Source organism: Aquarana catesbeiana, linkage group LG06 (assembly GCF_042186555.1).
Source record: "Aquarana catesbeiana isolate 2022-GZ linkage group LG06, ASM4218655v1, whole genome shotgun sequence".
In the NCBI taxonomy this organism is placed as follows: domain Eukaryota; kingdom Metazoa; phylum Chordata; class Amphibia; order Anura; family Ranidae; genus Aquarana; species Aquarana catesbeiana.
This window is the reverse complement of record NC_133329.1, coordinates 293142370-293165824: the sequence shown is the minus strand read 5'-3', so window position 1 is coordinate 293165824 and position 23455 is coordinate 293142370. Positions and strand designations below refer to the sequence as shown.

At 42.5% G+C, this 23455-nt stretch overlaps 1 protein-coding gene across 2 annotated transcripts in view; it reads left to right on the top strand.

Moving 5' to 3' along the window:
* Window positions 1-2616: 2616 nt before the first annotated feature.
* The window catches only part of FTCDNL1 (formiminotransferase cyclodeaminase N-terminal like), a 107674-nt gene continuing 86835 nt past the window's right edge, over window positions 2617-23455 (top strand). The window contains exons 1-2 of one of the 2 annotated variants that reach the window (XM_073633450.1): window positions 2617-2705; window positions 19989-20112. In XM_073633450.1, coding sequence (XP_073489551.1) covers window positions 19998-20112 — 115 coding nt within the window. In that variant the 5' untranslated portion in view covers window positions 2617-2705; window positions 19989-19997. Of the gene's footprint in view, window positions 2706-19988; window positions 20113-23455 lie in introns of those variants that run through there. The other variant, XM_073633451.1, reaches the window with a different exon arrangement.

Genomic DNA, 23455 nt, shown 5'->3' with positions numbered 1-23455 from the left:
TGCGCCCTCCTTTCTTTCTTTTTTCTGTAGTCTATGAATACCCATTATTCTGAGGAGGGCTGCAAGACGGCAAATACCACTGAGGCATTCGGTCATACCACACACTGAGGAACTAGATACCTGAGCGCAGGAGAGATTTCTGGTTTTGCTTGCATAAGTGATGCCAGCCAGTGCCTCCCACCAGTGCCTATCAGTGGCTGCTCATCAGTGCCCATCAGTGCTGCCCATCGGCACTGCCCATCAGTGCTGCCTATCTGGGCCACCTATCACTGCCCACCAATGCCGCCCATCAGTGCCCACCACTGCTGCCTATCAGTGCTACCTATCAGTGCCCATCAGTGCAGCATATTAGTGCCTCCTCATTAGTGCCACCTAATCAGTGCAGCCTCATCAGCGCACATCAGTGAAGGAGAAAAATTACTTACAAAATTTACTGACAGAAAATAAGAAAAACTTTTTTTTTTTCAAAATGTTCATTTTTTCTTTTTATAAAAATCCCAGCAGTGATTAAATACCACCAAAAGAAAGCTCTATTTGTGTGGAGAAAAATATTAAAAAAATTATTTGGGTACAGTGTTTCATGACCGCGCAATTGTCATTCAAAGTGCGACAGCCCTGAAAGCTAAAAATTGGTCTGGGTGGGAAGGGGGTGAAAGTGCCTGGTATTGAAGCGGTTAAAACACATTTTTTCCTGAAAGTTTACAATTGAAGTCTAGGAACTCTTCTGCTGGGGGGGGGGGGGGGGGGGGAGTAGATGTAAAGGCCTCTTCCTGTTTTGTATGTCATCATGGGTTGATTTAGTTGGATATATATAGATATATACATATCTATAGATAGAAATCTATCTATCTATCTATCTATTGATATATCTATATATATATATATAAAGATATATATCTATCTATATATATAGATAGATATATATAGATATATCTATATATATATAGATATAGATAGATAGATAGATAGATAGATAGATAGATAGATAGATAGATAGATAGATAGATAGATAGATAGATAGATAGATAGATAGATAGATAGATAGATACTTGTACCTGTTTTATATGTATTACCTGAAATCTGCCAATAAAAACTATTGGAAATGAAAATTTATGTTTCATAAACTGCTACGCAAATATCGTGTAACTTACAACTCCCTCTATTCTCTATAGCCTCTGCTTAAAAAAAATATAATGTTTGGGGTTTCTAATTTATTTTCTAGCAAAAAAAACAAAACAAAACAGATTTAACTGTCAGACTTGGCCTGGTTTTGAAGTGGTTCATTATCTCCATAGACATTGGTATAAGCTTTGGCAGAGGTACTTTAACAACATATTGTTTTCTATATTAGCATACCTCCCAAATTTTTGAGATGGGAATGAGGGACACCTATCAGCAAAAGTATGAAGGCATAGGACACACCCCTTGCCACACACCCTTAAAGGAGAATTGTACAAAAAAAATCAAGATTGGTTGAACCCACAAGTACTTTTTTTTACCACTACTATTCCTTTATATTGGCTTTTGGAATTTACAAATCCAGCAATGTAGAAATCAGATGAAAGGTTTTAGCGCTGGAAAACACTTTTTGATAGATAAAAAGTAAATTGTATATACAACTATATAGAACAGACCAAGGGACAAATGAGGAGGAATGAGGGACAGAGGGGCATTGCTCCAAATCAGGGACAGAGGGACATTGCTCCAAATCAGGGACAGAGGGACATTGCTCCAAATCAGGGACAGAGGGACATTGCTCCAAATCAGGGACAGAGGGACATTGCTCCAAATCAGGGACAGAGGGACATTGCTCCAAATCAGGGACAGAGGGACATTGCTCCAAATCAGGGACAGAGGGACATTGCTCCAAATCAGGGACAGAGGGACATTGCTCCAAATCAGGGACAGAGGGACATTGCTCCATATCAGGGACAGAGGGACATTGCTCCATATCAGGGACAGAGGGACATTGCTCCATATCAGGGACAGAGGGACATTGCTCCATATCAGGGACAGAGGGGCATTGCTCCAAATCAGGGACAGAGGGACATTGCTCCATATCAGGGACAGAGGGACATTGCTCCATATCAGGGACAGAGGGACATTGCTCCATATCAGGGACAGAGGGACATTGCTCCATATCAGGGACAGAGGGACATTGCTCCATATCAGGGACAGAGGGACATTGCTCCATATCAGGGACAGAGGGACATTGCTCCATATCAGGGACAGAGGGACATTGCTCCATATCAGGGACAGAGGGACATTGCTCCATATCAGGGACAGAGGGACATTGCTCCATATCAGGGACAGAGGGACATTGCTCCAAATCAGGGACAGAGGGACATTGCTCCAAATCAGGGACAGAGGGACATTGCTCCAAATCAGGGACAGTTTGGAGGTATGGTTAGCAAATTAGAAATGTATAAAATATCTACTATGTACTTTGCTATCTGTTTCACCATCGTCCGCTAAGCTGCTTGTTTTTTCTAAATTAAAAAAAAAAAACGTATTATTGTTTTTATAAAGACATAACCTCTTCTGTTTGCAGTCCGATTGAAAAGAATGGTGTGATTATTTATAAGACTTTAGGGCAGCTTTGGTCATTCTAGGTTTATAACACAAGGTGGCGCTGTAGGAACAGCCACGTTTGGAGCCATTGACTTGCCATAAGACGGAGCTGTGTGTATGAAGGCGGCTAGAAGGTAAAGACATCCGGAGAACACTGATCCAGGCTGACCCGAGCCCCTCATTCAGACAGAGCGCTAATAATTCATGAAATGCCACGTCATTTTCTCCTGAGCTGTGTACGGTTTAGCTGGCACAATACACAGCACCCTGACCATAGAGACAAGCAGAACATTCAGGGACCTGTAGTTCTACAGGGAAGGGCAGGAGAAAGTCTGGAAGGAACATGAGAGCACAGTTTGTTTTTATTCAGTTGTTTTATAGCGACAGCAGCATTGTAATACCAAAACAATAATAGGACTTCTGCCTGTCTGCATCTCTTTCCACCACTTCCTGCATTCCCAGCATGCTTTGCAGCACCTCCTCTACTGTTTACATTGGAGGATTTTAGCCACTTCAGCCCCTGGAAGGATTTAGACCCCCCCCCCCCCATGACCAGGCCATTTTTTTGGGATCCGGCACTGCGTTACTTTAACTGACAATTGTGTGGGATGCTGTACCCAAATAAATTGATGTCCTCAAATAGGCAGATCGCCATTCTGCCTCTCTCTGGAACGATCGCAGGTGGCCAGCGGACATCGGGTCTGCCCACTATCCAATCAGCACACGCTCGGGTCTCTGGCGGCGCGCGCCCCCCGGGAGGCTATTGCACGACATAACGTACAGGTTCGAGTTGCCACCTCATCCCTTTAAACCCAAATGCATATGAATTACACAGGTTCTGAAGATGATTAAGGTGGTAATTAAACTCAATTTGTGCCCTATCTGCATTAAATTAGCCTCAGAACCTGTGGAATTCATATGAGTTTGGGGTTAAAGGGATGAGGTGGCAACCCTAGTACAGGTACGTGATTTTACGCAATAGAGCCACTTTGCCGCAGTACATTCAGAAGTAAGGATGAGCTCCGGCGTGTTCGCACAGCCCACGTGCAGAGCCCACCAGGAACTCGGCACTGCGCTGCGCTAATCACAGGCAGTGAGACATTTCCTGATGTGCGGCTACGGAGATCGGAAAATGTCTCACTGCTTGTGATTAGCGCATTGCCGACTTCCTGGCGGGCTCGGCACGTGCAGCAAGCGAACAGGCCGGAGCTCATCCTTATTCAGAAGTGATGCAGACCCGGGGGAATGGTCTCCCAGTTCTCCATTAGGTGTTGCCCACCCGCTGACAAGTCATTTCCCAATTAAGGGAGCTGCTGTTATTTGGGTAATCAGCTGTATCCCAGTCCTTTTGTTTACATTTCGCTTTTAGCTACGGAACTTCCTGACTAAGGATGAGCTCAGGCGTGTTCGCAAATAACACATGCCTGAGCCCGCCAGGAAGTCGGCACTGCGAAGCGCTAATCACAGGCAGTGAGACATTGTCCTGATGTGCGGCTGCAGAGATCGGGAAATGTCTCACTGCCTGTGATTAGCGCTCCACAGTGCCAACTTCCTAGCGGGCTCTGCACGTGCTGTTTGCGAACACGCCTGAACCAATTTACTCCTGACCAACAGCTAAATGAATGCAGCCTTGTGTGGAAAGCTGTCACATACACTCATCGGCCACTTTATTAGGTACACCTTGCTAGTACCAGGTTGGACCCCCTTTTGCTTTCAAAACTGCCTTAAAGCGGTAGTAAAATTAACATAAAAAGGGTCCCCGTGCAGGTTAAAGCCATAATGTGCTAGTACGTGTGCTTCCCCATTCTGGTGCTCAGTTTGAACTTCAGCAAATTGTCTTCATCACGTCTAGATGCCTAAATGCATTGAGTTGCTGCCATGTGATTGGCTGATTAGCAATTTAACACGTGTACCTAATAAAATGGTAAGTGAGTGTATACCCGCCGAACATGTGGTATAATCTTTACAACAGCCATGAAGCAAGGCACTGCAGCATGTGTACTAGCCACTCTGGCCACCATTTTGGGTTAACATGGGTGGTTGGGGGGGATGGTAAAACCGTGGTCAGCTGCCTGTTTTTACCAGCTACCAGTGTAAACAAGGCCTTAAAGTGTAACTACACTTCATCTGAGCACCACAAACCAAAATGCTATTTATTTCATTATTAATATTCAAAGCAAACTCCCTCATCCACCTATGTCTCCATGCTTTATTTTGTTGAGAAAACACATTGAAAAACTCTTATGCCGCGTACACACGGTCGGACTTTTCGTCTACAAAAGTCCGACAGCCTGTCCGACAGACTTCCGACGTACCTTCGGCGGACTTGCGGCAGACTTTCTTACGAACGGACTTGCCTACACACGACCACACAAAAGTCCGACGGATTCGTACGTGATGACGTACACCGGACTAAAATAAGGAAGTTCATAGCCAGTAGCCAATAGCTGCCCTAGCATGGGTTTTTGTCCGTCGGACTAGCACACAGACGAGCGGATTTCGGGGTCCGTCGTACTTACGACGTAAAGATTTGAAGCATGTTTCAAATCTAAAGTCCGTCGGATTTGAGGCTAAAAAAGTCAGTTGAAAGTCCGGAGAAGCCCACACACGATCGGATTACCAGCCAGCTTTAGTCCGTCAGCGTCCGTTGGACTTTTGTAGACGAAAAGTCCGACCGTGTGTACGCGGCATTAGGATTATTCTTCTCCTGTGATCTCTCAAACTCCAGATGTATTGAAAAGCAGACAATTTATTTCAGATGTGTCACACAAAAGGATGATGCTTACAAGTCAAAGAATGCAGTAAGAATCATACAAAGGGATGTACAGCCCCCCTCCTAATAACTTCAATAATATACAGTGGGGGCGGAAAGTATTCAGAACCTTAAATTTTTCACTCTTTGTTATATTGCAGCCATTTGCTGAAATCATTTAAGTTATTTTTTTTCCCTCATTAATGTACACACAGCATCCCATATTGACAGAAAAACACAGAATTGTTGACATTTTTGCAGATTTATTAAAAAAGAAAAACTGAAATATCACATGGTCCTAAGTATTCAGACCCTTTGCTCAGTATTTAGTAGAAGCACCCTTTTGATCTAATACAGCCATGAGTCTTTTTGGGAAAGATGCAACAAGTTTTTCACACCTGGATTTGGGGATCCTCTGCCATTCCTCCTTGCAGATCCTCTCCAGTTCTGTCAGGTTGGATGGGAAACGTTGGTGGACAGCCATTTTTAGGTCTCTCCAGAGATGCTCAATTGGGTTTAAGTCAGGGCTCTGGCTGGGCCATTCAAGAACAGTCACTGAGTTGTTGTGAAGCCACTCCTTCATTATTTTAGCTCTGTGCTTAGGGTCATTGTCTTGTTGGAAGGTAAACCTTCGGCCCAGTCTGAGGTCCTGAGCACTCTGGAGAAGGTTTTCGTCCAGGATATCCCCGTACTTGGCCGCATTCCTCTTTCCCTCAATTGCAACCAGTCATCCTGTCCCTGCAGCTGAAAAACACCCCCACAGCATGATGCTGCCACCACCATGCTTCACTGTTAGGACTGTATTGGACAGGTGATGAGCAGTGCCTGGTTTTCTCCACACATACTGCTTAGAATTAAGGCCAAAACGTTCTATCTTGGTCTCATTAGACCAGAGAATCTTATTTCTCACCCTCTTGGAGTCCTTCAGGTGTTTTTTTTAGCAAACTCCATGCAGGCTTTCATGTGTAGGAGGAGAGGCTTCCGTTGGGCCACTCTGCCATAAAGCCCCGACTGGTGGAGGGCTGCAGTGATGGTTGACTTTCTACAACTTTCTCCCACCTCCTGACTGCATCCCTGGAGCTCAGCCACCGTGATCTTTGGGTTCTTCTTTACCTCTCCCACCAAGGCTCTTCTCCCCCGATAGCTCAGTTTGGCCAGATGGCCAGCTCTAGGAAGGGTTCTGGTCGTCCCAAACATCTTCCATTTAAGGATTATTGAGGCCACTGTGCTCTTAGGAACCTTAAGTGCAGCAGACATTTTTTTGTAACCTTGGCCAGATCTGTGCCTTGCCACAATTCTGTCTCTGAGCTCTTCAGGCAGTTCCTTTGACCTCATGATTCTCATTTACTCTGACATGCACTGTGAGCTGTAAAGTCTTATATAGACAGGTGTCTGGCTTTCCTAATCAAGTCCAATCAGTATAATCAAACACAGCTGGACTCAAATGAAGGTGTAGAACTATCTCAAGGATGATCAGAAGAAGTGGACAGCACCTGAGTTAAATGTACGAGTATCACAGCAAAGGTTCTGAATACTTAGGACCATGTGATATTTCAGTTTTTCTTTTTTAACCACTTGACAACTGGGCACTTAAACCCCCCTCGTGACCAGACCAATTTTCATCTTTCAGTGCTCTCACACTTTGAATGACAATTACTCAGTCATTGTATAAAAGTGATAATAGGGTGTGGCGCTAACAAGTGACAAAGTGCGTGTTATTTGGTCGAAATAACAGTGATAATAAAAAGGAGGTATCACATTCTGAGGTGTGTACCTATTTGTGTTAGTGATACTTATTATGGAAGGATAAAGTATCCATATACAGCACCATCAAAAAACACAATAGTAAATAAAATATATAATATGGAGGCTTTAAGAAGCAATAAAGAGTGGGTATACACAAATATATGTAGGTGGTGAATGGTATATCCTAGACCTATGTATCAGTTACATATAAATGGTGTATATAGGAAAACTCATTCTAGGAGTGACACAAAAAATACAATGTGATAGATATACATAGATATACTTCTGCTGGGGTAGCAGAAGTCTTTGAGGACGAAACGCGTCGGGTTCTTATGGCTATACCCTACCATCACACACTGCGCTGAATTTTACATTATTTTATATTGTCTTTGCCGTTTTTGAGCCAAGTTTTTACTGCCCATTTTAAAAAAAAAAATCTTTTGGAAAAGAATTTTGCTATCAATAAACGCTATACCGTTTTTAAAAAAAAAGGATTCACACTATGTGGAAGTCTTTCTTTCCCTTTGTTTGCTTGTCTATGCGATGGGTCGCTGAGGAAGTGATCGCCTGTTGACCGCAGCGGAGTACTGGAGGCACCGGATCCTGGTTTGGCACTTGCAGAGAGATACCATCTGACGACATCTGATGAGATTTTATACAAGACCACCACACGGATTGCCGTACCATACCGATTGACGGTTAAAGCTCGTTTGACTCACCGCCAAGGGCCTGTGAGTCCACCTTGTCTGGTAAGGGCATTCTTTTGCTAATCCCTTTGGGTTGATACCATCATAATAAGTGAAGAATCCATTTCCAATTAAGGATCCTTTTAAACAGCTCACATCTACCCTACATTAAGACTGCTTGCTTTTGGACTGCCATTGGATTGATTGCAAGCACCCCTTTTATTTATCATTAGTTTCCGGTATTCATATATACTCACCTTTTATGGACTTATGTGCTTTGGTTTTGTCCTGGCTTTGTCCTGATGAACATAATCTGTGCTAAGTCAAACACATAGCACATTTTGTTATTTTGTATATCTATCACATTGTATTTTTTTGTGTCATTCCTAGAATGAGTTTTCCTATATACACCATTTATACGTAACTGATACATAGGTCTAGGATATACCATTCACCACCTACATATATTTGTGTATACCCACTCTTTATTGCTTCTTAAAGCCTCCATATTATATATTTTATTTACTATTGTGTTTTTTGATGGTGCTGTATATGGATACTTTATCCTTCCATAATAAGTATCACTAACACAAATAGGTACACACCTCAGAATGTGATACCTCCTTTTTATTATTACTGTTATTTCGACCAAATAACACGCACTTTGTCACTTGTTAGCGCCACACCCTATTATCACTTTTATACAATGACTGAGTAATTGTCATTCAAAGTGTGAGAGCACTGAAAGATGAAAATTGGTCTGGTCACGAGGGGGGTTTAAGTGCCCAGTTGTCAAGTGGTTAAAAAAGAAAAACTGAAATATCACATGGTCCTAAGTATTCAGAACCTTTGCTGTGATACTCGTACATTTAACTCAGGTGCTGTCCATTTCTTCTGATCATCCTTGAGATAGTTCTACACCTTCATTTGAGTCCAGTGTGTACCTATTTGTCTTAGTGATACTTATTATGGAAGGATAAAGTATCCATATACAGCACCATCAAAAAACACAATAGTAAATAAAATATATAATATGGAGGCTTTAAGAAGCAATAAAGAGTGGGTATACACAAATATATGTAGGTGGTGAATGGTATATCCTAGACCTATGTATCAGTTACGTATAAATGGTGTATATAGGAAAACTCATTCTAGGAATGACACAAAAAAATACAATGTGATAGATATAAAAAATAACAAAATGTGCTATGTGTTTGACTTAACACAGATTATGTTCATCAGGACAAAGCCAGGACAAAACCAAAGCACATAAGTCCATAAAAGGTGAGTATATATGAATACTGGAAACTAATGATAAATAAAAGGGGTGCTTGCAATCAATCCAATGGCAGTCCAAAAGCAAGCAGTCTTAATGTAGGGTAGATGTGAGCTGTTTAAAATGATCCTTAATTGGAAATGGATTCTTCACTTATTATGATGGTATCAACCCAAAGGGATTAGCAAAAGAATGCCCTTACCAGACAAGGTGGACTCACAGGCCCTTGGCGGTGAGTCAAACGAGCTTTAACCGTCAAGCGGTATGGTACGGCAATCCGTGTGGTGGTCTTGTATAAAATCTCATCAGATGTCGTCAGATGGTATCTCTCTGCAAGTGCCAAACCAGGATCCGGTGCCTCCAGTACTCCGCTGCGGTCAACAGGCGATCACTTCCTCAGCGACCCATCGCATAGACAAGCAAACAAAGGGAAAGAAAGACTTCCACATAGTGTGAATCCTTTTTTTTAAAAAACGGTATAGCGTTTATTGATAGCAAAATTCTTTTCCAAAAGATTTTTTTTTTTAAATGGGCAGTAAAAACTTGGCTCAAAAACGGCAAAGACAATATAAAATAATGTAAAATTCAGCGCAGTGTGTGATGGTAGGGTATAGCCATAAGAACCCGACGCGTTTCGTCCTCAAAGACTTCTGCTACCCCAGCAGAAGTATATCTATGTATATCTATCACATTGTATTTTTTGTGTCACTGCTAGAATGAGTTTTCCTATATACACCATTTATACGTAACTGATACATAGGTCTAGGATATACCATTCACCACCTACATATATTTGTGTATACCCACTCTTTATTGCTTCTTAAAGCCTCCATATTATATATTTTATTTACTTTTGTGTTTTTTGATGGTGCTGTATATGGATACTTTATCCTTCCATAATAAGTATCACTAACACAAATAGGTACACAACTCAGAATGTGATACCTCCTTTTTATTATCACTGTTATTTCGACCAAATAACACGCACTTTGTCACTTGTTAGCGCCACACCCTATTATCACTTTTATGCACTTACTACAGTCAGTTTGTTGTGTTGGCTGCTTCACTACACATATCTCTGAGTTGGCGCAATTTTCACACCTTTGATTTATAATTACTCAGTCATGTAATACTGTACCCAAATTAATTTTTTGTCCTTTTTTGCATACAAATAGAGCTTTCTTTTGGTGGTATTTGATCACCTCTGGGTTTTTATTTTTTGCGCTATAAATGAAAAAAGACTGAAAATTTAGAAAAAAAAAAACGCATTTTTCTTAGTTTCTGTGATAAAATTTTGCAAATTATTAATTTTTCTTCATAAATTTTGGCCACAATTTATACTGCTACATATCTTTGGTGAAAATAACCAAAATTAGTGGATATTATTTGGTCTGTGTGAAAGTTATAGGGTCTACAAGTTGTGGTACAAATCATAAAAAATTGATTACACCTGATGTACTGGTGGCCTATCTCATTTCTTGTGACCCAAACAAGTCAGGGCAGTACAAATACCCCCACAAATGACCCCTTTTTTGAAAGTAGACATTCCAAGGTATTTAGTAATATGCATTGTGAGGTTTTTGATGTTGTCATTTTTTCCCACAATTCTTTGCAAAATGAAGATTTTTTTTTTCCCCTCCCACAACATTGTCATTGTAATAGGTTATTTCTCTCACATGGCATGTGTATACCACAAATGACGCCCCAAAATACATTCTGCTACTCCTCCTGAGTATGGTGATGCCACATGTGTGAGACTTTTACACAGCCTGGCCACATACAGAGGCCCAACATTGAAATAGCACCTTCAGGCATTCTAGGAGCATAAGTTACACATCTCATTTCTCAACCACCTATTATACTTTTGAAGGCCCTGGAGCACCTGGACAATGGAAACACCCACAAAATGACCCCATTTTGGAAAGCAAACACCCCAACGTATAATCTACGAGGCATAATGAGTCTTTTGAACAGTTCATTTTTTTCCAGAAGTTTTTGGAAAATATGGAAAAAAAATGAAAACGCATTTTTTTTTTTACACAAAGTTGTCCATTTTTTAAGATATTTCCAACACATAGCATGTACATAGCAAAAATGACACCCCAAAATAAATTCTGCTACTCCTCCTGAGTATGGCGATACCACATGTGTGAGACTTTTACACAGCCTGGCCACATACAAGGAACACCGTCAGGTGTTCTAGGGACACATAGCATGCACATACCAAGAATTACACCCCAAAATACATTCTGCTGAGCAAAGGGTAAAAAAAAAGATTACCTGTGGTTTTAGTAGCACAGTTGTCCACAGGAGCATAGCACTGGTCCAGGCAGCAGGCAGGGACTTGGTCAGCAAAAGCGAACACAATTGTCCAGGCAACAGGCAGGAACACTGTCCATAGTCAGTACAGGCAGCAGGCAGGGATACTGTCCATATACAGTCCAGGGTCAGTGCAGGCAGAGATTGTCAGCAGTGCCAAAATATTGATCCTGGTAGTAGGCAGGAACATGGTCCATCCATGTGGTGTGGTCAGTTCATGCGACAGGCAGAGGCATGATGGCATAGGTTCTACAGGCAGCAGGCAGAAGTAGGGCCTCGTTCAGGACAGAATGGGGACAGGGGTAGAGGCTTCTCCCACCCAAAGCTCTTTGAAGCCTCCAAGTCTCCATACCCTAATCTAGGAATGAGAAAACAAAAAAAAATGTTTTCTTCATCCAGAAAAACAATTCTGGAGCCCCTCACATATGTGAGACCCCTGTGTTATGAATCCCACTAGTTCAGTGGCAGGGCACAAGATCAGTCCAAGAGGCAGGCAAAAAGAAAGGTCAAACAGTCCAGGGTCAGTTCCAGATCAGGCAGAGGTATGTACAGAATCGGTAGGCAGAAGTGTGGCCGAATAACAAGCCATGGTCAGTTACAGAGCAAGTAGAGGCATAAGGGGTGTGAAGGTAAATGGCAGGAAGTGAGGGTTATGTTTACCATACTTCACTAATAATTTAGTGAAGTATGGTAATGGCGGAAACAGTCAACTATGCAGAGGCCTGGTTGGGAAGGACATTGGCGACAATAAAAAGTGGTGTCTCTTCTCACTCCTCTGGTGCACACCCGGCATTTTTTCTGCCGTTTTTGGCCTGTTGGTCTGGGAGGGATTTTTTCGGGAAAGTGGCGCTCGGAGAGTCTGCTAATCACATCGGATCGAATAGTTTCTGGTGGGCCGTTTGGGAATACAAGGGCAGTGGTGATTTCCTCCTGGTAGCCAAGGAAGGATTTGGGGCTTGCAGTGGATTTGTGATAAATAACGTAGCTGTTGTATATGGCCAAATTAAACAAATAAATTGAAACTTTTTTATACCACTGGTATGTTCGTCTCGTGGCAAGGTAGGGTTTGAGCATCTGGTCGTTGAAATCACCCCCCATAAACATGTTGTATTCGTGGATACATGTTGGCTTTTGGATTTGGCCATTCCTCCTGGTTATCTCCATGATGGTATTATTGTGGATTGATGAAAGCACGTAGACATCCCTTCTGTCCCTCCACTTCACAGCCAGAGTTTCCTCATTCCGTAAAGTCGCTGTCTCCCCTCTTCTTAGCTTCTTGTTGACGAGGCTTTGAGGAAAGCCCTTGCGGTTCTTCCTTACGGTACCACATGCTGGAGTCTTCTTTCTGTGAAGGTTGCGGAACAGGGGCAAACTAGTGTAAAAATTGTCCATATACAAATGGTAGCCTTTCTCTAGGAGTGGATTTATGAGTTTCCAAACGACTTTCCCACTCAATCCAATGTATTCTGGGCAATTAGGGGGATGTAGCTGGGTGTTCTTCCCTTCGTATACCATGAAGGCATAGGTATACCCTGTAGCTCGGTCGCACAATTTATACATTTTCACCCCATAGCGTGCCCTTTTTGATGGGAATAAATTGTTTTATGCCCAACCTGCCAGTAAATTTGACAAGGGACTCATCCACGCATATGTGTTGGTCTGGGGTAAACAACCGGGGGAAGATATCAGAAAAATATTTTAGTAGTGGCCGAATTTTATAAAGCTTGTCAAAATTTGGGTCATTTCGGGGAGGGCACTGGGTATTATCATTGTAGTGTAGGAATCTCATAATCATGAGATATCTGGTCCTGGGCATTACTGAGGAAAAGATGGGTATGTGGTGGATGGGGAGGGTAGACCAATAGGAACGTAATACATTTTTGTTGGTTAGTCCCATACAGAATGTGAGGCCCAAAATATTTTAAACTCCTCCACTGGGCTCTCCACTCGTAGGGACGGGCATAATAGGACGCTGGGTTACTTGCTATAAATTGTTGGGCATATAGGTTGCACTGGGCCACAATTGATGCAAGCATGTCCTCAGTAAAAATAAGATTGAAATAATGTATTGAAGAAAAATTTTCTGTGTCCACCTGGACTCCTGGCTGGGCAGTGAAAGGGGGAATGATAGCTTCTCCTGAATTAGGAGGAAGCCATAAGGGGTTCTGAAGGGAATAGGGAAGGCTGGCATGGGACCTAACCCTTTGGGACTTAGGTGACACCCTACTGGTACATGGCCTTTGCCGAGGCACTGCGGTGCTGGTGGATGGCATTGCGGTGCTGGTGGATGGCACCTTACCAGTACGCCTTCGTCTGGTGGGCGGACTATCATCCTCCTCCTCTGAGGCTGTCAGTGTATCACTGCTTAGGACAGGCTCGTAGTCCACGTCAAACTCTGAATATGAGGAGGAATCCGAAGCGGAGAGCTCCCTGTGCTCTCGTCGGCCACAAGAATATTGTATGCCTCCTCGGCTGAAATAATCTTTGTGACATTCTTAGTGATGACAAATGGCACTGATATGTGGCACTGATGACACGTGACACTGATGTGGTAGGTGACACTTACAGGTGACACTGATGTGGCAGGTGACACTGACAGATGGCACTGATGACAGGTGGCACTGATGACAGATGGCACTGACATATGGCACTGATACATGGCACTGATACGTGGCACTGATGACACGTGACAATGGCAGATGGCACTGGTGACAGATGGCACTAATACGTGGCACTGATAGATGACACTGATATGTGGCACTGATGACACGTGGCACTGATGTGGCACTGATGACATGTGGCACTGATGTGGCAGGTGACTCTGACAGGTGGCAACTGATGTGGCAGGTGACTCTGACAGGTGGCAACTGATGTGGCAGGTGACACTGACAGGTGGCAACTGATATGGCAGGTGACACTGACAGGTGGCACTGATGTGGCAGGTGACACTGACAGATGGCACTGATGACAGATGGCAATGTGACACCAACAGTAATGAGCACTGTGGCACTGTATGGGCACTGTTGGGCTCTGATGTGTGTTTCTACTGTGTTTTTACATAAAGGTTGACACCCATGATTTAGCACAGATCCTCTCTCTCCTCACACACTGTCTCTGTGTGAGGAGAGAGAGCCAGCAATGAGAGATGATCTCATGTGTTTACACTTGAGATCATCTCTCATTGGAAGCCCCGATCGCTCTGTAAACGGCCACTGTGATTGGCCGTTTACAGCGATCTGTGACTGGCTTTGTCCAAGGGACACGGTCGCGGAAGTAAACAGGAGGACGTCCATGGACGGCCTCCCGGCAATTAGCGTCTGCGCTGTAGCCGTCTTTTGCCATCTGCAAAAATGTCAACAATTCTGTGTTTTTCTGTCAATATGGAGTGCTGTGTGTACATTAATGAGGAAAAAAAAATAACTTAAATGATTTTAGCAAATGGCTGCAATATAACAGAGAGTGAAAAATTTAAGAGGGTCTGAATACTTTCCATCCCCACTGTAGCTATAACGCTTCTATTGGCTGAGGAAACACAGTTAGCCTGCCTGGTACAAAATGGTACGTACTTTATTGGCTAATTAGCGTTTCCTGTACAGTCTGTTCTACCATATATGGTTAAGCCTAAACATCCTACAACATACTATGGAGTTAGTTAAAACAAATGATACAGCAAGTTAATACAACAACTTGCTCAGAAGTCTTAAATCTTAAAAATCAGTCTCAGTTTGTTTTTCTAATAGTCACACAATAAACATTTAAAACTTTTCTAACAAAAACATACCCCAGCATTTATGGCTGTGGTCATCTTGAGTAAGGGCAGATGATTCATGTAGCATTTACTTTCTGGAATCCGCCTACCCTTAGCTCAAGCATGCAGAGGGTGTTCTTAGCTGAAAAAGCCCCTCCTCCCCTTCTGAAGACTCCTGAGATGTATGACATAATTTGCCTAGGCATGGAAACCAGGAAGTAACTGAATAAATGTAAAAAAAATGTTTACAGCAAGTAAATATGATATACCTAACTATCTGTTTACTTATGCTAGCAGCATGAGGATTAAAAATAGTCAATGTTAATTGAGAGAGTGAAGTTCCAATTTAAAGTCTTTTCTTAACTCCTGATTAATGAATTATCACTAACTACCCTATTTCACGCCTTCCTCTCCAAGGTCTCCTTAGCTAGACTTTTTTTTTCTCCACGCTTTATTCCTTTTTTTCCCTCTTTGTATGAAAATGTTTCTGTTTTCATTTTTAAAGCCTAAGGGCCTATTCACATCATATGCATTTTGGCAACATAGCCCTAAGCAGTCCCAGCACAAGTAATTTGCCTTATGTCCTATTGTTTCAGTTCACACCAACAAGCTGTGCTTGTATGTGCTGAAAATAAGGCAGGCCATACACGGTGAGAATTTCCACGGTTGCAGGAAAGAAGTTCACATGATTCTCCCATTAGCACAGACAGTGTGGACAGGAGAATCCCTTCTGCCGAGCTATTGTCTGCTCCCGGCAAGGGGGACGGGCAAGGAGAGCTGTCTCCGCTGGGAGAAGACAGTGTTTATTGCTATTGGCTATAGCAGTCGCTTGCAATAATCAGAGGCAAACACGACAGGCTGGTTGTGCCCAAGTTGATCGACTGATCAACTTGGTACATTCAGCCTACCCATTAATAGTTCGAATCTGGTTCCTGCTGAACCGACCGAGATTCGAACCATATATGGCTGATCTAAATATGACAGTTTGCGATCGTACCCATTGTTTTGCAACTCACTGCACTGCATTGTGACAGGCTCCGATGCATAGAGTTGGACAGTGGGAAGCGTTGTGTATTGCATAATGTGTGCCTGCTGGTATGAATCAGCCCTTAAAGAGGAAGCAAACCCTGATGGGTTTTACTTCCTCTTTTGTTCCCTGCAAAGTAAAAGCATAATGGGCTAGTACGCATCACATACTAGCCCATTATGTGCCACTTACCTGCAAACGAAGCCCGCAATGTTCCTGCTGGTGGCCGCATCTATCTTCACCCCTCTTCCTTCCAGGGCTGTTGACTCTGGGTCTGTGACTGACCGGAGTTGCATGACGTCACTCCCACACGACGGTCACAGCATGGGCCCTTTAGAAATTAGAATTGTGCCCTTTCTTCAGTGCTCAAGCGCCGATGATGTCGGTGCAAGCGTATATGTTACATCTCTCCTAAACCATGCAGGTTTAGGAGATATTTCCAGTACCTACAGGTAAGCCTTTTTATAGGCTTACCTGTAGGTAAAAGTGGTGTAACTAGGTTTACAATACTGGGCACATTCCCCCCTTCCTGCCCAGGACAATTTTCAGCTTTCAGCGCTGTCACACTTTGAATGGACCCCCCCCCCCCCCCTTCCCTTCATTGTAGCTGTGCCATCCCAATGAATTGTATAGAATTTGATCATTTTTAAGTATTTTAATTGATTTATGCGCCCACAGGTATCATTGTTACCATCTACAGGGCTGTTTATTGTATTATGTGTATGGTTATTCCTCTGTTTATTTTGTATGTTGCACTAGCTTTTTATCTTCTTTCCTCCCTGTGTACAACTCGCATTGATTCTTCTCCTTTACTCTGTACAGCTTTGATTGATTCCTCTTTTGGTAGTCTCTGTTAGAAAAGCAACAGCCCCTTACGAACTAGGAACTTTCATTGCCTTTAGGAAGTAGCAAAATGTGTTAACTGCATCTTGGAGCACCTCCAACTCCCTTGTAGACACTGGTCAAAGCTCTATCATTGCAGGAAATGCTAGGCCACCTGGCTGCTTCTCCACCAGCCCAGCTGGCTGACTGTTCATCAGTCTACCCGACTGACTCTCTTCACCAGTCTACCCAACTGACTGCTCCGGAGATCTCCCAGGGCAAGGTTAGGGAAGATTCAAGCACACTGCCATCTTCCAGAGAGATCTGCTATGTGTGGCAGTTTCTCCACTTGAAAGTCTCTGACCATGCTGTAGTACTTACACTGTCCACCTTGCTCCTGCTGCCTCTCAGGGAAGACTCCTTCCAGGCTTCTCCTGTTGTCAGGATCATCCCAGGTAAGCACCTAAGCCTCCGCCCAAGGTGGATCATCCCCCCCCAAACTAGGGGGTTCGCCTCAAGGGCCATCGACAATTCCCGCAGCACTCCATCTCCATCTTCCACCCGACTCCCCTCACTGGCATGACTCATTCGTATTTAAGGACTCACTTAGTCCCCTGCCAAGCCTACCACCTGGGTATTGGCTAAGCTCCCCTAAATATGCAGAACAAACCTCCAGCTTCCAGAATGTTCTCCAATTTTCCAGAACCAGGAAGAAGCACCAGAGAGCTGCCTGCATGAGTCATCCAGCCCTGAACTCTAGTAACCCTGACCCAGATTAAGACTCTCACATTTTTTAAACATGAGTCAGAATAACAATTTTCTGCTCTCACACTAGTAGCGCACTAGAGGGCACTACACATGTATTTACAAATGTGTAAAAACGAAACCCCTTGGTTTTAACGTAAACTGTTAAACAGGGTTGATTCGGGTTGTTGCAGGCTGGCTGGTAAGTAAGCTGGAAACTTTTGTTTGTTTTTGACATTTGTTGCCCTTCCATGTGCTTCTTGCTGCGAAAGCCAGTTATAGGTTAGAGTGGTTGCCATTTGTTTTATTTTACATGCTTACTTGCAGTATTTTTCTTTTCCAAAAATGACTTATTAGTCAATGTGCAATGCAATGTGCCTTTGAACTTTCTAGAAAATTTGTCTAGTCCATTCCACAGCTCAGCACTCTCCCTCCTTGAACACCATAGCCCTCTCCTCTTCTGGGAGTGTCTAATTATTCTCTATGCTGACCCAGCTTCTTCGCCCCACCCCTTAACTCCCTACAAAGGCTTTTAGTAGCTGCTGGATGTGGAGAAAATGGGAACACTAACTCGAGTGTAACTCGAGTGACAGCTCTGGGGCTGATGACATCACATCCAAGATGGTAGCATCCAGCAACAGTCTTAAGCCAGCCATAGACAGTTTAAATCTCAGCCGATTCAACAGGGACCGGCTGAGATTCAAACCATGTATGGGCAGGTTGAATGTACCCAAGTTGATTGATCAACTTCGGTACAAGCAGCCTGACGGATTTTACATATGATTATCACTAGCTGCTATTATAGTCGCTAGCAGTAATCACTGTTCTTGTGGCGGGGAAGGCTCCCTCTGCCGGGAGAACAGAATGGCTCAGAGGGAGCCAGTGTTGTTGGGGGAATCGAGCAATATATCGATCCCTCTATAACTGGCTTTAGGCCTTTTTGAGGTCTACACAGTGCAGGAATTTGCAGGTAAATAACATGCCTTAACTACTTCATTCCCGGCGTATATTAAAATGACATCCGCAGATGGGATCTCCCATCCTGGGCGGGCGTCATATGACGCCCTCCGCTTCCCGTCACTGTCGAGCCGATGCTCGTGCGCGATGTCCGCTGGGCACCCGCGATCGCTCCTGACAGAGCAGGAACGTGGAGCTGTGTGTGTAAACACACAGCTCCACGTTCTGTCAGGGGAGAGGGGACAGAACGTGTGTTCACAGTATATAGGAACACCGATCGGTCTCCTCCCCCAGTCAGTGCCACCCCCCCACACAGTGAGGGAGCACATTTAACCCCTTGATCGTCCCCTAGTGTTAACCCCTTCCCTGCCAGTGACATTTATACAGTAATCAGTGGCTATTTATACATCAATTTTGTTTGGGTACAGCATTGCACGACTGCGCAATTGTCAGTTAAAGCGACGCAGTGCTGTATCGCAAAAGATGGCCCGGTCAGGAAGGGGGTAAATTCTTCCGGGGCTGAAGGGGTTAAAGAAATTGTTGACCCTCCTACATGTTAATTGCGTTAGAAATGGCAAAGAAATCCTGGTGCTGCGGTACCTTATTGCTTTTCATGTGCTTTTAGCCTTTGAAGCTGCGGTTTGTTTCCCGTGACAACAAACCCCCCCCCCGTGTTGTCACTCAACCCCCCCCCAACTTTTCTATCCTCTATGTTTAATCTGTGTTATGGAAGGAGGGAGTGAGGCACAATAGCAGAGGCGTGCAAAAAAAAAAAACAGAATCCAAAACAGATTTGTCAATTTTTAGCTGTATTTTGGCATGAATGGGGTCCATTGTGTCTGTTTTAATATAGCTTTGAAAGTGTTTTGATATATCTGTTCAATATGTGCAAAAAGCAGATTTCTGTTGATCCTGCCAGAAATCCAGTGAGCTCCTAACTTCCTGTAAACTCTTCCTGTGCTTCAATGAAAATTCAAACAGTGTTATCAGCCCTTCCCAGTTCACCTCTGTGAACTACAGGGCACCCTCTCATGTTATAGAGAGGGGAAGTGGTACTGTAGTCCAAATCAGGAGTGAACACCCTAGAGTGTCTAAGCTATTCCTCCATAGATACAGTACGGTAAGTGAGCAGTGTCTCCCTAGGAAAGGAAGTATGTCACTGGCGGGATGACCAGGTGAAAATAAAGGAAAAATTATAGAAAAAATAAAACTTATACATCCGCCATATCCAAGTACTGGTAAGATGCAATGGGTTCAAATATAATACAACACAACAATTGTCTTTTTTAGTAGTGAATTGAGAGAGAATATGGACCAATAAAATCCCCTTTGCCTTGTAGAATAAGAGAATGGCATCAAGAAAAGTTGGAATGTCTTTAGCGGCCTGTCTACTGAACATTTCAGAAGCCAGAAATAAAGAAGTTGTTGAGAGAATTGCAAGGGCGGCTTTATTTGACAGCCATGGTGAGTATACAATTTTTCAGGGTCACCCAAGAATTAGGGCAAAACTCTGTATGCTCGCATCAAATACATACACTATTTTTTTTTTTTTTTCAAGAATAAAGTTTTATTAGTTTTGTAGCACGGAGACAGTAATACATTAACAACTTCTTTATCCATGTAAGAATAGAAATGAATGATAATCATCCATAGATTCAGTAATATAACATGATGATAATTCATAAAAGAAATACAAAAATATAGTGCAGACCCTGCAGGTGGCTGACTCAAGCCACCACAAGCTGAGTAATAATATGGAGTGGAGAGAAAGCTGGTCAACAGAGAGCCGGGGCAGACACCGTAATGTTCACTGGGCACTTCGAGAGGGATGTGTAACATCAATAATATGGCAAACCTGCAGATGATAGGTGTAAATCTATGGTGAGAGGCCACTTATAGAAAAGGAAAAGTTGAAGAGAGAGATGAAAGAGAAGGAGAGGGAAAGAGGGAGGGAGAGGAGAAGACAGGGGAGGTGTTCCCGAAGGGAAGTGTGGCCAAGCTAGACGAGAGACTGAATTGAAGTCACTCATTATTAGCCAAGGAAAGGTAGGAGTGAAGGGGAGGTAGCAAAAGTCGATCCAAACAAACCACAAATCCTGGAAGTTCATGAAGCTTTCATTAGCATCAGCAAGTAGCTCCTCCACCCTCATAATGATGTTCAATTCAACCACCCCCTAACCGTAGTGATAGTGGTTGATTTCCAATATCTAAGAATCAAGGCATTTTAATTAAATTAATTTTTTAATGGACCCTGGTCTCATGGACAGAAGAGCCACCTCCAGTGTTTTTACCCATGTTCCGACCTTGATTAGGTGGCCAACTGAAAAATAGACTTTCCAAAATGGTCTGATATTGGAACCAGACCACCATAAGTGAAGATGCGAACCACCCGAATCTCTGCATCTCCAGCATCGGTCTGTAATTGATGGAATAATTTTGTGCAACATGGCCCAGAGTGCTGTACCACCTGGTCAGGATTTTGAAATGTCTCTTCTGTGCTTGTGAAGCTATAGTTCGTTTTAAAGTAAAGAGACAGGCTTTATTCCTTGTCAAAAGAAGTTTATTGAGTATACAATGTTATAAAGATACATAAATATACATAAAGTAAGTTTACAAGGATCTATAAAGTAAGCTCATTGTTTTACAGTAGGGTTTATATAGGTAAATATCATGAAATTTCAAATATTTAACATTGGGTTCACGTAAACCTAAATTAAAGATATATATCATTTCCTTAGTTACTTTTGTAGGTATTTAAATGATTTATACCTACTATACATATTGTTTACAAGTAGAGTGTATATAGGTCAAATAAGTTCTGATAATGAGCTTTAATCGTAAGGTGGAGAAAAGGAAAGAGAAAGAAGAAAAAGGGTTGAAAGGTAGAGGTATGGTCCACAAGGTTGTCCCGCTCGTCAGTTTATTATTCTTTTTAGTTCTCTTTGAAGCCTTAGAATGGGTGTCTCTGTAAGTCATTTAATCTGTTACCATGGCAACAGGACAGAGTCATTGAAATTTGACAGGAACTGTTGTTTTACCCAAGGATGCCAAAGTTTTTCAAATTTTGGAATTTGATTTTGATCGATGGCTACCATCTTAGCATGGGACATTGTATTATTCATTCTGTGAATTGTTTCTGCTAGTACCAATGTAGGAGATTTCCATGCCTTGGCCACTGTTTGTTTTGCAGCCGTTATTAGTTGGATCATAAGTTTGAATTGAGAGAGTGTTAACCATTCCGGTTTTAGATTAAGTAAAGTTAAATATGGATCTGGTTGTATTATTTTTTAAAATATTTTAGATGCAATCATGAAGACTTCCTTCCAGAAGGTTTGGATTACTGGGCACGTCCACCATATGTGTAAATATGTGCCTATTTCTGGGCATCCTCGAAAACAAAGAATTGAGGTATTAGGTGAATATTTTGCCACTCTAGCGGGTACAAGGTACCAGCGAGTTAGGACTTTATAATTTGTCTCTAGTGCCAAGATGTTGGGTGAAGATGACTTAGATGTGAGCCATATATTAGACCAGTCCGTGTCTTCTAAAGTTCGTCCCAGGTCCTCCTCCCACCTCTGAACGTAAGAGGGTCTATTAAGATTTGCTATTCCATATAATTGATTATAAAGTGATGAAATTGTACCTTTAGCAAATGGATCTTTTGTACAGATTGATTCAAAAATGGATAATTGGGATAATGGTGTATCCCCCTTTAGGAATGGTGTATAGAAATTTTTGATTTGGAGATATCTAAATATCTCAGAGTTTGGTAGATCATATTTTTCTCTAAGCGATGGGAATGAAAGGAATGATTTAGATGCTATGAAGTCATTTAGTGTCTGAATGCCTGATGTTGTCCAAGCTTTAAAAGAATTTGGGTAGATCCATGCCGGATAAAAGGCCGGATTTCTGATAAAAGAAAGGAGAGGATTGTGTGGAGATTGTAACTGATATTTGGTTTTTAGTTTATCCCAGAGAGATAAGAAGTGTTTAGTTATGGGATTATGAATTTTAAAGCGGTCTTTAGGATCAAGCCATAATAAATTTGATATTAATAGAGGGTCATTTTCTGAAGCCTCTATAAATACCCATAATGGGATTTCCTGTTTTGCATGGTATTTGGACAGACTGGCCAAATGTGCTGCTCTGTAGTAGTTAGTAAAATTAGGGTATCCCAGGCCTCCTTTATTTTTGGGAAGATGTAGTGTGTGTATAGGTATACGTGGTTTAGAAGAGCCCCATATAAACGAAGTTGCTCTTTTTTGTACTATTCTCAAAAAATAGGAAGGAATTGGAATAGGGAGGACTCTGAATAGATAAAGCAATTTGGGTAGAATAGTCATTTTGATTGCATTAATCTTCCCTATCCAGGATAAAGGAAGTTGCGACCATTGTTTTATTAGATTTGTGATCTGTCTTAATACAGGAGGATAATTGGTTGAGAATAAGTCAGAATGAGATGCTGTTAAATGAATTCCAAGATATGGGATTGATTTTTCTGCCCATGTGAATGGGAGTGCAGCCCTAGCCGGGATCAATTCCATGTTTGTGAGTGAAATATTAAGCACTAGGCATTTCTTAGGATTAATCATAAGGCCGGATAGGGCTGCAAATCCATCAAGAGCTGGTATTAAGTTAGGACCAGAGACCTGTGGTGATGATAGAAAAAGTAATATATCGTCTGCAAATATACATAATTTGTGTGTAATACCTCCTACTTCAATGCCAGTTATAGTTTGGTTTGTTCTGATGTATTGGGCCATGGGTTCGAGTATAAGGGCAAATAATAAGGGAGATAATGGGCAAC